The 17,438-nt window shown below is 39.7% G+C and overlaps 1 protein-coding gene across 1 annotated transcript in view; it reads left to right on the top strand.

The window, feature by feature from the left end:
• Positions 1 to 17,438, top strand: part of NTRK2 (neurotrophic receptor tyrosine kinase 2) — a 208,486-nt gene that overhangs the window by 56,856 nt on the left and 134,192 nt on the right. The window contains exons 10-11 of the mRNA XM_037374196.1: positions 789 to 889; positions 2,103 to 2,202. Coding sequence (XP_037230093.1) covers positions 789 to 889; positions 2,103 to 2,202 — 201 coding nt within the window. The remainder of the gene's footprint in view (positions 1 to 788; positions 890 to 2,102; positions 2,203 to 17,438) is intronic.

Here is a 17,438-nt window from a genome sequence, read left to right as displayed (position 1 = left end):
ATTTCTCTTAAGTTCATGTGTATACTATTTAATTCTTTTTATCTAATTTGAATAGTTTGTACAAGAAATCATGAACTGTAAATATATGTTCAATTTTAAAAAAAATATATATAATTAAGCCAGGTTCATTTTTTATGGAATAGCTTTCTTGCAGACCTGTCAGTGGAATTATTTTGATAAACCAAATTAATAAAATATCTTCATAACATCTCAGACGCATAATATTTTAAAGGTTTACTTGTATAACACTTTATGATGCTAAACTGTAACCTTTGTGCACACAACAGTATTTTTTTTAAATGAAGTAAAAAAGCTATTTCACATTTGATAGTAATAAAACCAGCTCAGACCTCATCTGCCAAGTTCTTCTCAGCTAAACAAAAGTCCCCAAGCTAATTTCTGAGGCTGAGGCTGAATACAAGGCTGGAAGAGTTCAGTGTAGAGGGCAGTCTTTCGTTTTTCATAGGAAGTAAGAACTGCATAAAAATAACTTTATGGATGGAGTTTTTATTTATCTCTACTTTTTCCAGTAGAGATACACATTATGGTGTAGATCACTTCTCCTTTCAAGTCTGTCAATCACAACACATTTGTTCAATTATCTGCCACAGGGATCCACCCCCAAAATGTTCCAGCTACATTAGTAATTACATGTTGTTTCCAAAGAGCTCAGAATCCTGAGAGTTATTAGCGGCCTTACCATCTCACAGAGCAGGAATAATAAAGACAATCCTTTCCCCTCTTAAGGTTATGAAATCGTAAAAGCAACCTTTTTTTCCTTTCCTAAGAGTATGAAACCACGCCTAATGATCTTGGAGACACCACAAATAACAGTAATCAAATCACTTCTACAGATGTTTCCAACAAAGAGAATGAAGATAGCATCACTGTAAGTATATACATTGTTTCCTGATCTGTAATCTCCATGGACTTTCCGGCTATACGGCTTCCAAAACTGTGGAGATTGTAATAGGACTCTGAGCTACCAGAACACTGGAGGCATTACTGCGTTGTGATCAACACTCGGAAAAACAAGAAAATCTTTGGTACCCACTCCTGTCCTCCCCCCATTTTTTGAAAGAGTGAATCACACTTCAGTCCAAGTAAAATTACTAGTTTCATGCTTTTCCAAACAACTAATTTTTAAGCCTAAGACTTTGCTTCTGTTTTTAGCCGAGGAGAGCAACTATTTACGAAACAGACATCCAAGGTAATCTGAAGATTGTTGAATTCCAGTCCTGAAGTCAGCTCCTCCTTACAGTGAGGATGTGCTGCAATGAACTTTCAGTTTCTAATTGTATGTTTTTAAAACATAATTTCCTGTAGGTTTTTGATCAAATAATTTGCAGTAGATTAGTGTAAGTAGCTGAATTGGTGGGTCTCCTTCTTTGCTGCCTTGCCTCTCATGCTCTCGTGAGCTGAACTTTTTGAAACAGTTGGCTACTCTGTTTGATATTGCACATTCCTGCATCATTGACTCCGTAAAACAGTAGGCAATGGAGAGCATGTGTGTTAGTGAACCAGAGAGCAGATTATGAATTGGGACACTGTGCTAAAAAGCTGGGAGGGATCCTAGTCTTGCCTGATAACAGAATCAATGAATGTCTGATGTTGGAAGGGACCTCTGGAAACCCTCTGGTCCAATCCATCCTGCTTAAAACAGGGCCAGCATGGTTGCTCAGGGTTGCATCCACTTCTGTTTTTGATATCACCAGGGATGGAGACTCCACAGCCACTCCGGACAATCTGTACCAGTGTTCAGCCAACCTCACAGTAAAAAATTTTTTACTATGTGGTTTTCTTATGCATTTTTTTATGACATGCTACTCTGCTCTAAGGGAAAGGGGTGATGTGCATTCCCTCTGACCTGACTTGAATGTGTTGAGTGTTGAAAAATTGTTCTCAGAGGTGTCTGAATCTCTGTTCTCTTCAGGATAGAAGAAACCTCAACAAGTGGCTCTTTTCTGTACTCTTTAACCTAAGTGTAAATGTTGAAATTAATTTCTTTACTGAAGTGCATTAATGTGAATGTGTGCTGAACGTCTTAGAAAGTAGCTCATGAGAACAAAATGAGCAGATCTGTTTGTGTCCTCTTTTTTTAGGTGTATGTTGTGGTGGGAATTGCAGCACTGGTGTGCACTGGCTTAGTAATAATGCTCATTATCCTGAAGTTTGGAAGGCACTCTAAGTTTGGGATGAAAGGTAAGCAGGGTTGTCTTTTTTCCAGAGTTGTTGTGGGTTGTATGAACTGATACTGTAGGCTTCTGCAGTAAGAGCAGTCAAAATAACTAGATTAAGTGCCATCAAATTTACTATTTCATTTATTCTTCAGGTAAGTAAGGGCAGTGGCAGATGTAGAGAGAGTGTAGAATTTTGGATAAAACTCTTCAACTTCTCTTTTTTTCTTATGACAAATCCCATTTCTCTCCCTTCTGCTGCAAAGCCCCCTGGGACACCTCCTGGAGTAAAATATCACTTGAGTAGGTAGGAAGAGGATAGATATTGAGATGTATTCTGCTCTGAGTTTGATTACAACAATTTGATGGGAACCAATGTAAGAGGTACTTCAGACCATACTGCAACATTACGTTGTGATAGATGCAAAAAGAATCAATGACAAGTGCAGAAGGTGCGTTTGCAGTCAATCCTGTCATACTGTTGTCTTCTTGAAGGTGCATTTTCTTGAGCTTCTTTTTGTCTCTTGGGCTGGAGAGAGTGGCCAGTGCCCATGTCCCTGTGGAAGGGGGAAATCTCAGCCCTTCTGTTTATTAATTTATTTATTTTGCAGCCAGATGGAGGTATGTGTAACATGGAGGTACCTGCAACAACTCTGTTACTGTAGTATTTTACCGGTACCATCAGTCTGTGTATGGAGGTGTGGGTGAAATTATATATAAAATAAAAAAAACCCGAAAAAAACCCACTTGCTGTCTGATTGGGAGGACTAAGTGCTTTGCTGTGTGCTAGAGGAGATGAACTTTTGCTCTTAAGATGTGTAGGTGAGGGTCTGTGGAGAGAGTGATAAGTAATCTTTTGGTAGGGTCCTGTTAACCACGTCCTTCCTCTCAGCTGTGCTTATAACATAGTACCACGTGGATGTGTATTTGGTAACCCTTACTTGCTCTTGACAAGTGCTCTTTTCAGAGATCAGAGATATTTACTGTGTACTTTGCGTTTCCATATTCTGTTTAGAGGAGAGTTCCTGGAATAAATGACATTTGAGCCGACCAGAAACCTAGTTGGTACATATTAGCTAACTGGGATGGTCACCTTTTCTCTCACCTCCTTCTGATATGTCATAGTCTCTGCTCTTTGGGGTATCATTAAGATGATAGTCATTGTGAAATATACTTAATAGCACCATGGAGCCAGCAGAATAAAGCTGCAGAGTTTTGGCCAAAGACTAGAAAAAACTTTCAGTGACTGAAAACAACAATTCAGCATGTCTGAATGAAATTTTGTGTCTGAAGCTTTCTGAATTGCATTTAGAGAGCTGAAGGGGGTGGAAGCTACGTGAGAAATGTCTTACATTAGCTCTTTAAAGCTGAATGCCTGTTAGGTTTTTCAAAATTTGCATTAAATATTTAAACACAACATTATTGGAGGAACTAGGAAGTAAACTCTACACTGAGGGAGAATGCACAGAGTTGCATTTGGTGTGGTAACTTAGGAAGTTACCTTACAGGAACCTCCTTACATGGTGATTGGTTTTTACTATCTTCAGGTACAATTTTTGTCACAAAAATAAAGCTCTTGCCTGATTAGTAAGTTTGACCTCAGTAGTTTTTTGTTGCAGAATTGACCATGTAGATCATATTTTACTAAGGATACACTTTTGGGGAAATGACTGTATGAAATTATGAAAAGGCAGCAACCTCACAGATTGTGTTTATTTTGTTCTTTAAATTTGACCAGTGATAGTTTGGAAGATCAGTAAAATGAGTTCATAGTTCAGTTACACTCCTTCAAAAATTAATGACAGGCATGCTGTGTGTGGTAATGGTGAAATGTCACTGTGAGCTACAAACAACCCCTGAGTGTTTCATTAGAAAGGAGTGTCCTTCAGTTCTCCCTGAAGTGAACCTCAGACTTCTCCAAAGTTTGCATTCACACCTGAACTTCAGTCTGGATCAGTCCATAGCCCAAAGTCCCAGAAACGTTCTCTCCATTGTCATCATTGTTATTGAATTTATATTAAAGCAATATTTAAAGACCTGAGATTAGAACACCAAATCGATATGTAACACTCAGACTAGTAATAAAATATTACCTGCTCTGAAAAGCCTGCAGCATAAGTATTTATTAAGAATTCATAAATGAAGATAAACAACCTGGGGTGTTTGAGCATGAGGAAAATAAGGAAAAGGTGAAGAGAAATTCTTTGCCAGTAGTCTTTGATCAGTGTACTTTGGTTAATATACATTTAAAATGTGTATCATTGAAATTCTAAATAAAAGGATCAAGCCAGCTATGTGTGAACTCCTTGAGTCATTTGCCATTGAATTCAGTGGCATCGTGTTACAGTTTGTGGTTTAATAAACACTCTTAAAAGGGAAGTGGGAAGCAGTAAAATATCCAGATTGCCATTGAAAATATTTATAAAGCAAGATAAAGAAATTTTCATTTAAAATATTTACCAAAATATTACTGAATATTTTGTGTTCATAAGAAGGAACTTCCTGAGTTACATCAGGCAGAAATACACAAAAGACTGTGCTTCATTTTTCTGTTACCTTGTGAGAACACAACACAGTCACCTTAAACACCCTGTCATTAAATGTCTCCCCACCGAAAACAAAGTAGTCATTCAGTAACTGGAGCAGTCACACTGGCACTCAATGGTATTTTTCATATAACCATGTACATGGAAAAAATATTCCAATGAAAGTCAAAAAAAGAAATGTGTAAATGGGCAGTCCATACTGTGTCCCCCATGGGAGATGTCTTTATTTAAGGGATGAAATTTCACCCCATATGGGTTCACAGCAGGCATCTGCAGCTTCCTGAAGGCATTGTTTTACACCTCATATTTTAAATGCTAGTTTAATCCCATCTTTTGCACAGGCATCACCTGCTCACTTCCTAGACTGAGTACTTCTGTGCTTAAAGAGCTAGAGTAAGGTTGGATTGTGGGACTGACAGATAGCATCTCCAGAAAGAGATGTGGAGCAGGTGTTTTGTGTCTGAGCTATGCTGCCACCAGAACTGCCCCTACCTGGAAGCACTGCACAGGCGGAAGGCTGCAGACATTGCCACAGAGCTCCCATGCCCCATTATCTTCTTTCCATTACTGTATTGAGCAGAAGACTCCAGTTTACATGATAGGGAGACCAGGTCCTCTGCGAGCTTCTACTACTTTGGCAGTACTGATCAATCTCTTATCAAAATCTGTTGAAGAGCTGTATAAAAATAACTTACCCTGTCTTTTGGTTTCTGACTTCAGTTTGTGTATCTAAGGTGAGGAGACCACTTGGGATATGTTAATTTCACTCAGTTACCTGTCCAAATTGTAGTAATAGAGTGTTTTTGCAGGTAAGGAGGACAAGGAAAGTACTCTTTCACCACCAGTAACAAAAGGAAAACATGTTTGTGATGTTCTGGATTTTGGCTGAAGTTTCAGTTCTTGCCTTGCTTCTTTTCACTCTGTCTTTTACAGCTAGGGGAAGTAGCACGTTCTGATTATTAACTTCAGGGAGACTGTTAGTACAGAACTCATCTGTGACCTGTGCTAGAAGAGATTTTTAAATAGGGTTAGTACAAAAAACCAGTACTGTTCTTTCAACTTTGTGGATTAACTCTCCTGTTGTGCTAGACTTCCAGACTTTATAGCAAAATTCATCATAGTGAGTGGTGAAATATAATTCTATTTCTCTGCTTGTGTACATTTTAAACGCCTTTTTATACAGTTGTCTGTTGATAACAGCTTTGTGTGAAAAGCTGCTTTTTGTTGCTTGAATCTGGAGGTGAGGGGTTTAGACTCTTGCAAGATGCTGCAACATGAATGGTGAAAGCTTCAGTTAATTTCTTAAATGTATTAATTAACTTTTGTGAGTTGCTCTTATGAAACTCCTTGGCTGGCTTGCTTGCTTGCTGGAGGATGTGAAAGTGCTGATGGTGGGAATTCATTGAAGACTGCCAAGACAGCTCTTACCATTTTGTGTGTACATCTGACTCCATCTAACCAGCTTATGAAACTCTTAAGCTTCGTAAGAGCAGAGAGGGCAAGGGAAGGTTTGTTAGCTCCCTGAGAGGATTTGTGGAAGAATAATTCTAGTCCTGTTTTATTCTACCTACCATATTGAAAAATAAATTTAAGCAACTAATTTAGCATAACCATCCCAATACATTGTTTGTGAACATTAGTATAGAAGCGTGCCACTAAGCATGAATGGAAATATGGAGGAAACTGATGGAAGACAAATCAGTGGCTGAAGTTTGAAATAGCATAATTCAGTTAAAAGGATGAAGAGGTTTTTGCTGATTTGAACTGTAGTACATTTTAGCACAAGGTGTCCATATTCCAGCAACAAATCAGTATCCTTAGTACTCCTTGCTTGCTAGGAAAGCTGAGCAAGAGTATTACCACAGCTGCTCTGCTGTAGAGATAAATGGAGTTTCTGAAGGTTTTACCAAAGCCTGAAAGGAGTGAGAACCCACTCCTCCCCAAAGCAGCCCCTTCTGTCTTTGAAGAAGTTAACAAATAGAGTCTGACAGAAGTAGAAGGAAACATACGTGTACTTAATGCCTGTGGGGTGAGAGGGTTTTTTTTTAAATGTTTTTATGAAGTTTCTGTCACTGCTTTGAGCTGTGTGCAGTAGTGTGAAGGTAAGGGAACAAACAGTCTGAAATTCCTATTGCACTTAAGCAGTGCCAGCTATCCTCATGTCTGTGGGCTTGAGTGTCATGCTTTGAAAGGTGCTTCGCTTTCCTTGAGTGCTCTCTGAGCTACCTACCATGCCTAAACATAAGTCCTGTCTGTGAATGCTTTGACCCTTTCGCGGTCTCTGAGGTCTGTGCAATTCAGGGAGCAGAAATTTGTCTTTTTTTGACCAGTTAATGAGATCATGTGGATTAACAAAAGTTCCTTTGGGGACAAATACCCTAAAATACTACATTTCCTTCAAGCCCTTGCTAGCTGGCTGTTAGTATTTTGAGTGTAAGTTTAAAATTCGGATTATCAGTCAGGATGCTGTGCTTTTTCACCAAGCTGATTAGAATTATGAACACGCCCATGGATGTTGCCTGCCAAAGTCAAAACACGGTATTTTCTCCTACTTCTTAATAGCTTTTTCTCTCAAGTGATTTCTGTAACTTTTGTGCTGGGCTGTGAAATTTCTTGAAAACTTTTTAATTAAAAGCATTGGTTATTCCAACAGGAGGACATGGATAGTTGAGGAATAATTTTCCTTCCCAGTGCGTCATTTACTATTTTGTTTCTGTTCGTAAGCCTCTGTAACGTTTTGAGCGTTGGTCCAAAAGACAGTGCAGGAGAGGGCAGCTTGGAACTTGTCTTCAGTTGCAGCATATTTCTCAGTTGTCTAACCGTATTTTAGTTTAGGTAAGAAACACTGCGCAACTTCATGATAAAAGCCTTCTTACAAAGCAGTCTTGACATTCTGACACAATGCATCCTTGATGACTTAAAATCTTTAACCTTCATTTACCCAGGTAAATGTATTTGCATGACTTTAAATAGAGTGCTGTCCAGGTAAGAGTGGAGTGCTTTACTGTTCTGTCTGAATGTGGCAGTTTATTGAGGCTTTTGCATATCCTTTTGGATGTAACTTCAGGACCAGTAGGAAAAATCTTTTCTGTCTTATTTATCTGTAAGCGTATAGCAAATGGTCATTGTATTCTGTGCTTTAATACATTTTACTTGACTTGATGTTGTTGTGGGAGAGGGGGTGATTGCAAGGGACTTCAAAACAAGCCCTGCTTCATTCACATTGGTGATTGAAAAGGTCAGATTTTGGAGAGTTTAGATGACTGTGAGTAGTCTGAAGTACTGATATGGGGAAAGGGAGATGTGTTCATTATTAGTTCATGCATTATCATGTCTTGCTTAAGCAATTGGGTTGCTTATATACTAGGAGAAGAATGAACTGCAGTAGAATAGTGGAGCTTTTACTCCTTTTGATTCTAAACCAAGCACAAAATAAAAGCTTTACCAAAGGACTGCAGTTTGACAAATAGGATCAAGTGTTCCAATTGATCTGCTGTAAACTTGCAGTTAGGGCTTCCTGGACAATTTTGCCTTATTTGCCAGTTAATTAAGAAGATCAGTTTGTAGCTTGGGAACGTGCTTATTGCTTGATCTTGCTCAAGTCACTGAAATCCTGAACTTTTTGAGTTTCTATTTGTACGATTTTGTGCTGTGTTGTACCTACCCAAATGCCAATTCTGTGGACGTTGATCCTTGAATGTCTTTATACTTTTAGACATTTCATTATTTAGTCAATGAGCAGAGTATAAAAGAGAGATTAATTCATGTGAGTCAGTGTCGTAAGGTAAGATGTAGAAAAAAACAAATGTGCGCAAATCCACAGTATTTTTAGTGAGTAGACATGTGAAGGCAAAGATGATATTGCTCATCTGAACCATACACAAGAAGCTATTTTTATTGTTTGACATTGGTATTCCAGTCCTTGCAGTCATGGGCAGATCATACAACTTGTCTGTCTCAGGTGCATCATTTGTATAATGGGGCCTGTAATAATATTTACTTACCACATGAACATTTGGAAGGCAGAGTTGTTAATGCTTCTAAGTACCTTACTCTGAAGAAGCCATTTGCTATAACTACTTCAAAGAATGAGAGTTTTTATGAACTATCTGTGAAAGTCATTTTATGTAAAGGATTTTATAAAGACTTTTAAATGTTTGAGCCACCATTCTCTTGAGTTCCAATAAAGTAAAGAGGTGTCACTTAAAGCATTGTTTTGGGGCTTTGATGACCCTATCAGAACATACTGTTAGGCATTTCTATTTTTCCATTGTTACTATTTATATAAAGTTTGGTCTCTAGGTCTCAGCTTTCTATTTCTAACTGCTACTTTTCCTGAGTCTAATCCTAAAGTGCAAGATACAAGAGAGGAATGTAACTCTGGTTCTGTAGTAAGAATAAGACAGTGGATGACATAGCCCATATATAACAAAGGATTTAGGGAGACATCTCAAATCTGGGATTTGAGAAAAATTTGAGAAAAAAAAGCTGGGAAGTTTTTAATGATGAGGTCATGCGTTTGACCATGATCTCCTTTGGCTGCAAAATTCAAGTTCAGTTGTAATGACTGAGACACAAAAAGAGTTATTAACTTGTTGAGAGCTTTTATGATTCAGACTACTATACTGATGGATATTGTTAACATAGGAAAATTATCTGAGGCCTTGTGTCTGTTACTCGCAATAACATATGGAAAGCAAGTGTAAACAAGTATGTGTTGTATTCCACTCCACCTCCCCTCAAAAGAAGTATACAAGCACATGCTGGAATGAAGGAATACACAAGTATGTGATGTGTGTGAAGTGAGATGAACCAAAGAACAAGGGAGATGCTGCGTAGAGGACAGCTTAAGATGAAATGAAAAGAGACTGAAGAGAAATGAAACTAATAATGGATGCAGTGGAAATGAGGAGAGATGAAAATCACAGTTGCCAGGGCTGTACGTTGATGTGGACCAATGCTCACAGGAGCACAGCTCCTAGATGAAGGTAATGGCAGAAAAATCAGTCTTAAAGGTATAACCTGCAGAGACCCAACCCTGTGTTCAGCCTACATCCACATTTGCTTCACAGGTCTTTATTTCACAGAGCCGAGAGCTTCTCTTTTAGTTTCCTGTGTGCAAAGGTTGAACATTTACCTGCTTTTGTATGAACTTTTGCCCATATGCAGATCATAATGTTTTAGGAATGCATTAGTTTGTGAGGGCAAATTGTGGTTTAGCCCTTGGAAAATTTTAGAGATAAATGAGACTGAATGTAGGAGGAAATACAAGGACAAGGGGAATAAGAGGTGGGAGAGAAGGTGGGTCATAATAATTAAATGTTTGCCTGTTAGCAGAGTGAGAGCAGGCCCAAAGATAGGTTGGAAGAAGTATTCAAATGTGGGGAGTGAATGGGAAGAAAGAAAAGGATCAAGGAATGGCAGAGCCAGCTTATGTTATTTATTTATTTATTTTTGAGTGGCCCCAGTTCTCCAGTACTTTAAGCACCATTTACTACAAAGTACGTATGTGATTGGTTGTGTTCACTATTTGAGGAAATGTAGAGGCTAGATGATGCTAGACAACTAGATGCTAAGACCTAAGCAGTTCTTGAACAACATAGGTGGGAACATGAATAATGGATAAATAGGAGGTATTCCTGGTAGAGATGAGGTCCGCTGTATGATCTTCAGTGAGGAAAAAGGCTGATATGGAAGTGGGTTATAGCAGGGGAGCTGTGAAAGGCTGCTCCTGGAGGCTGGCCAGTTTGTACTGACTTGCCACAGAACAGCTGAGGCTGGCAGGCACTCCTAGAGTGTCCAGCCCGGCCACCTGCAGGTTGCTCAAGGCAGTGGACAGCTAGGATTGAGTATCTCCAGGGATGGAGATTCTGCAGCCTCTATGGGCTATGTATGTCAATTGTGTGTTCACAATTACCCTTACATATTTATTTTTTTTTAACTTATGTTTAAATTAAATGTCCTTTATTTCAGTTTGTGCTCACTGCTGCTTGTCCTGTCACTGGACATGTAGACTTTTACTGCAGAGAAACAAGAAAAGGGTAAAGGTGGCATGTGGACAGACGCTTTCTGAGCTGTTCTGTGTTGCCTTTGAATACTGGCTTAATTAAGAAGACAGGGAAATGCTGAAAGGTTATAGCAGACCACATGCTATTTACAGTACTGCAACATCTTTTTAAGGAAGATTATTTGGCTCAGGTATGTGAGTCTCAATTGAATAACACTACTGGAGTTTGCAAGTATTTGTTGCTTAGATCTTTGCCTCATGCCTTTTATAATACTTTTCAGATTTTATGTGTTTCCTTCCATTTGTATTCCGCAGCTTTCAAAGACTGTTGTAGGATTCCTCCTGTGACCAAGTTGCATTGATTTCTGTTACCAGCTCTGAAGTGTGAACTTTTTTCTTTCTTTTTTCCTGAGCTTGGGACAAACCCTGTACTTTTCCTGAATAGTAGATAATAAAATGACTCTGCTTCATAAGGTTCTGTTTTTAAATAGCTATCCATGTTAGCTGCTTATCAATTCTGTTAGCAGAAGCTGAGATCTCAGTATAGCTGTAGTGCCCTTTTTGTTTCATTCCTGTAAAAGAATTCAGTATTGAATTTTACACAACAGGGGAAGATTCACCATTGACTCAGAGCCTGACTGGCACAGAGCACTATGCTGTAATTCTCCTTGCAACTGTTGTCGTTTCTACTTACTGCAGTGGAGCCTGTGCCTTTTAAAGTAGTATAGACATAATTACAAAAATGAAGACTTGTTTAAGTATGTTCCAGGCAAATGTGTGTGTCTAAGAAAGTCCCACAGACAAAAACTGCTTGGGGATTAAGCATGACTTTTACAGTTTCTGATGCTTATTTGAACTTTCCCCATATCAGGCAAACTCCTTCTTTGTTACTTGATTTTGCAAAAACACACAGGAGTAGCCTTTTGTCAACAGCTTCCTTCAGTGCCTCTGAAAATGCCTGTTTTGTTTGTACAGTCTCAGGGCATTGCACTCTCTGGATCTGAGTATTTAGAAGAAGCATCAGGAATAGACTTTTTTTGCCAGGTTCATGACGTTTCTTCTTTCAAAACGAACAGGAAGTGCTCTAAAGCCATTGTTGCAGCAATGTTGTTGCTGCTTAGGAAGAAATGGGGAAGTACAAAAATTCACAGGAATTTAGAAAAATTAATACGAAAGGTAGCCAAGCTGTTTGAATATCTACTAAAGGGAGTACTTCAGGTTTTATTTCAATTCTGGGCAAAAGTGCAAATAAGATTGTTATATTTGAATCAATGGGCCCTTTTTATATCTCTTTTTCACACAGACCCATCGATGCATGTTTATCATCGCCCAGGATATCTATAACCTAGGAGCTGCTTTGTATATTAGCTGTTGACACAGCCCCATCACTGCAGCCTGTGAATTCTCCAAGGTGTTTTCTTTGTGGGTAACTGAACACACCTTTTCCAAGCAACTCATAGCTGTTCAGTTGTTCTCTTCCTGGAGATACTGTACCTCCCCAGTGCTTCCTCACTGGTATGATGTAAGTGTGCCTCTCTGCCTCATACTGGCCACTATTTTAGCCTTTCACATTTATTTACTTAAACCATCAGGGCTATATTCAGTCCTCAGCCTGGATGATAATCCAGTTTAAGAATCAAAATAATATATTACAAATAATGCCTTTTTTCCCCATAAATGAGTGACAAGGTGAAATGGGAATGGTCTCTGTTTTGAAATAGCTTTTTGTGCTGCCCTCAAAGCCCATTTTCTCCTAATACCTATTCTGTATCCTACATAAAAAACCCAGAACTGCCTTGTTAAACAAGAGTCACTCATTCTTTCATTTCGTATGAATAGACAGCAGCAGCAGCATCAATGTACCTCACAGATGTATTTCTTTTTCCACAATAGTCTCTGAACCAGAATTTCTTGACATCCTTGAATTTTTTAGAGAGAGCCATTGTAGTGTTCCCTCCCGCAACCTCTGGAGCTGCACTGTTATCTGTTCCTTTCCTATGGCGTGTGGGGATATGTACTAAGAGCAGCCCATGTTTTAGGCCTTCATCTGGCTCTGATGTAGTTGCTCATTTGTCGAATGTCTCTCACACTCTAGCTGCTCCAGAGGCAGATTAAAACTGGCAGTCAAATTCTGTGTTTGTGACTACCACCAGCTAAATGCTTCTGCCCACTACTATCCTCTTGGAGGTTTCCCATGAGCTCTCAGCCCTCAGTCACTTTGGAGAGCAGTAGATAGCCTCTCCTGCTGAATTTCTCTTTCTGTGCTCCTAAGTGCCAGCCTGCCAGGTAGGCGGGTATTGTAACTGCTTCTGATGGTGCCTGAAGCTTGTGCATTGCAGCTGCTCTTGCAACAGCCTCTCCCTGCATGCTCCAGGCAAACATTGATGCAGGCTATTCTGTTCCCATCAGAAGTCATGCAACCTGCCATGGCACAGTAAACCCCAGGTGCCCTGTGAGTGCAGGTTGTGAGACAGCTGAATGGCGCAGGTCGTGTTCCCTGCCCAGAAGCTGTGAGTTTGAATGATACAGCTATTAAGCATGAAGGCATCCCTTTTGGCACATGAAATCTTTGAGCTGCAAAGGTATTCTGGATAAGTCTGACTATGTGATTGCTTTGTGCTTTTGGCCGCTGTCAGAGGCAACAGAGGCAGGACAACAGATGTGCAAGAGATGTTCATTTGGTTGGACCAACGTGGCTGTTCTTGCATTTTGTGCCTGGTGCACACAAGAAGGCTGGCAAGGGAGAGAAAGTTTCCTTCTGTCTGTCTCTTAAGCACTCTGTTGCTGTGGGAAGAATATAAAGTAAGTATACATGGCTTTATTTTAGCAAAGTAATAGTGTGGAATGTCTTATAGTTGATTTACATTGCAATTCACCAGTTTCACCAGGTGATATAGAATGAGTGCAGAAGAACCAGAGGAAACGTTATTCCTTTAGCTCCTTGGCAAAGCAGCCTATACCTGAGCCTTGCACATGGTGTATGCTACAGACCATGTGGCATGCACAGGAGGAGCATGATAGCAAACCAACAGAGAAACTGAGGAGCATTTATACTTTCAGGCTGTTGGACCATAGTGTCCTGAGGCCATGGAGAAGCCTGGATAGTTTGAACCCCTGGTTTTCCCTTTGGTGCATTTGGACGGTTCCTAAGCTCAGCTCAGAGTCTGTGGATTCCTGCAGGAACTGGAAGCATCTGTCTAGTTGCATCATTCAGGCCCAAATGTGCCAAAATTGGATTCTGAGGAGCTGATATTCCTGGGAGAAGAATGGGTCTGTCTTATTCTGCCTTCCTATACCTTTTTCCTACAGCAGCAATCCAGTAGGGTGCTGGTGTTGGCTGTGGCAGCTCTGGGCTGACAGTCATATCCTTGTCGTGCCAAAGGGAGAGGAATTCCTACTGTGTGTTTGCAGTCTTTATGCAATTGGCTGTGACCCGTGTGCTTTGAAAAATGTTTGTACTATAATAGACATTCACTGTTAATCACAATGATATTACCTGGTATTTAAGTGCTTAGGTAATGCAGTGATGGTAACTTTGCAAACTTTGACTTGGCTCCCAGCAGCCAGGACAACATTTTTGCTAAGTACAAGCTGTGCTTCTACGAACAGGTTCTTTGATTGCATAAAGTATAAAGCTGAGCACTGTTCTCACTCACGACTACCTGTAGAAAAAGGTTGTTCATGTGGACTGTTGCATATACCAGCTGGCTTTGGAACTGTCACGTCCTTGCCACTGAGCTCCCATATTCTGTGCACACTAAATTTGTTGCTGTCTTTTATTACTTGCCTTTTAAGTAGAAGGCTTAGAGCTTCTGACTGTTTCCCAGTGCCTCTTCCAGCTGTCCTAACTCCAAGTTTACTTAAATTTTAATTAGATACTACATAGTTAGCTAGTTAGATACCCTGTCTTTTTCCAACTCATTTCATTGCAGCTAACTACTGATAACCTTTCTCCTCTGTTACAGTCATGAAAATGCATTCAGGACAGTGAGCAATATTATGGAAATGCTTTAACAGAAATGTTTTCTTTCAGTTCAACACCTTGGACACCAATTTGTTCTACTGCAGTGCGAGTGGAAGAAAAAACCAAAACTACCTCAGTTACAGTGGTGACTTCAGAATTCAGTATTTGTTAGTTACGTAGTCAGAGAGCTGTCTTAATGTTTAAAACTGAAGTAGTATCCTTGCTAAGTGGGGGGATTTTGGAAAGGGGAGGAGGAAGTGAGCTGCATAGAATGGATCATTGGTATCTAAAAAGTTGGTGTGCTGGTGGCATTCTTCATTAAAAAAAAACAAAAAACAACAAACTAACAAATGTCAGTGAGCCTTATGCTTTCTTACACAATGGCCACTTTATACTACTCTACCAGTAAATGAGTGTAGATGAGAACTGGACTCATTTAGGTTGATGGCATTAGCATTTTTTTGGGGAGCGAAGTGCAGCAGGCAGAGTTCCTGTGGTTGGCTGTGTCAGCTTCCATGTGCATCTAGGAAAGTATATTAACATGGGAAACTAAATCCTCCCAGAGAATAAGTGGAGCTTAATCTTGGCCTTTAGCTCCTCAGTTAACCTTGGCACTGTAACACACTGGGCTCTGGATGAGGAAGACATCTTAGAGTGGTTTTAAATAGGGGATGAAATATCAGTATTTTGCTGGAATACTGCTTCCAGCCAACATGGCAGGACTTAAAAAAAAGGTAACAAAGACCCCCAGCTAATAAGGTCTCTCCTGAAGCTGCTCTGGACAAGATATGGACCAAGACCAGTTCTCCTGGGTGAGTCTTATCTACAAAAAGCTTATGTAAGAGGGAGTTTAGGGAACTGCAATGTCAGAGGGTGCCCTTAGCTACACTTAAGATGTAACTGACTGCATTGGATACTGTGTGCAGAAAGCACAAAAGGTACAGCAAAAAGTATTTTGCTGATGTCAGTAAGAAAACTGCATGTGTCTAGTGGTAGGTGTGAACTCAGGTTGTAGCCTGAACTGATGAATCATTTTTACACAGACTGAGGGGTTCACATACATTCATGTTTGTGTTCCTGTATGCTTACACATTCCTGGTTTGGTGTATAGCCCATCAGCTGTAGACAGATAAATATCTTTCTACATGTGACTCAAAATAGTTTTCTGCTTTGTTTAACAGAACTTGATGGTGTTTATATATTTTTATTTGTCCAGTATAGTCATAGTTTAGTCACTTAAAAAACAAATTTTTGAAATACTTCATAGCTTCACTTCTTATGATTCATGTTTTGAAATTTGATTGTAGCTCTGACACTTTCTGTTGTGTAATTTCACTAAAAAGCATCGCTAATCATGCAAAATAGTCTAAAATTTTAAAGATGTAAAAATAAGAAAACTGAATTTTGCATGATTTTGCATGATTCCTGCAGCCAGACTGAACAGATCCGGTGTTCCTTTTCTGCAAAGTCATGTTTTGTAGTTCTTTGTGTAGATTTTTGTCTGTCTTCAGCAGCCATACAGGTGGTTGAAGATTCCTTGTACTAGTGTCACCTTGACCACTACTTTGTGAAGAAAATTGTTTTCTTTTCTTGTTTCTGAGACTCGCTGTAAGGAATTCAAGGATCACTTTGTAAAGAAGTGTAGTATGTGGCAGCTTGAATTGACCAAGTAGTGTCAGCCACGAGTGGTGCAAAATTATAATCACAGAAGGTGAATGATATGTTGTGTAAGGGTAGTAGGAAATACAGTCATGGCTCAGGACTACACTGAGTAAGATCTTGGATATGCAGATCAGCAATATTGTAGCCAGAGAGCTGACGGCCTGACCAGGTAAACCACTTGCAATTCATTCAGTGAGCTCTGTGAGAAATACATGTAATAGTTTGAGAGACAGATGGGATTATGTTGTTGGTTTTTTTTTTTTAAAAAAAGGCAAGTTCAAAGCCTGCCTTCATTATGGGAGAAGCTGGGATAAGTGAGAAATTGTAGAGAAAAGAGGAGAGTGGTGAAAAAAAGACATGAGAGAAACCAGGAGGGGAAATCTTCAGGACCAAGTAGAGAAGACTAGAGGAGATAAACAGGTAGGGAATTCCTTAAACTGTGATGGGGAAAAAGGAGAAGGTTGTAATATAGTTAAGGAAAACAGTCCTATATCTAAGGGAAAGCAAACCAAAGAAGGCAAAAATCACACCCTTTTCCTGTTTTGTGCTGAAAGGATTGATTGTATTCTGAGTGGAAAGAGAAGAGTAAGGAGGGATAATACAGGAGCCCGAAGTTCTGAAGAAGTTGCTGGGATTAAAGGTACAATAGTTAATTATGATGAGGAAGGTGGGTTCTGTCAGTTGGAAGGATGACAGAAACAGGGATGATGTGATTTCTTGTCCACCTGGAGGAGGTCCCAATCTGGCTTCAAAAGGGTGGTCCCTGATGTCTGGAAAGGAGCAAAAAAATCAGTGGGAAAGTGAAGAAAGGAATGAATTGGTAACCCTATCTGATGAAAGCAAGAGAGAAGGCAGTGAAGGGGGCATGATTGAGAGCTGCAGAGAGTATCAGCTCTGACAAACTGATGAAGTGAGAGAAAGGCCAGATGATGTGTCCCAGAACAACAGTGTAAGAGTTTGTTCTAAATCAGGCCAGTATTGGGAATGCATCCTTTACAGGTATCTCGCAAAGTTTGCCAGACCTAGTTAGTCACCATAACAGGGTCCAGGAGCTGCTCTGAGCTCTGTAGTGTGAAAGCTTG

The sequence above is a fragment of the Falco rusticolus genome, chromosome Z (genome assembly GCF_015220075.1).
Source record: "Falco rusticolus isolate bFalRus1 chromosome Z, bFalRus1.pri, whole genome shotgun sequence".
NCBI lineage: Eukaryota > Metazoa > Chordata > Aves > Falconiformes > Falconidae > Falco > Falco rusticolus.
Note: the sequence above shows the minus strand (reverse complement) of the source record. Positions and strands in the feature narration are given on the sequence as shown.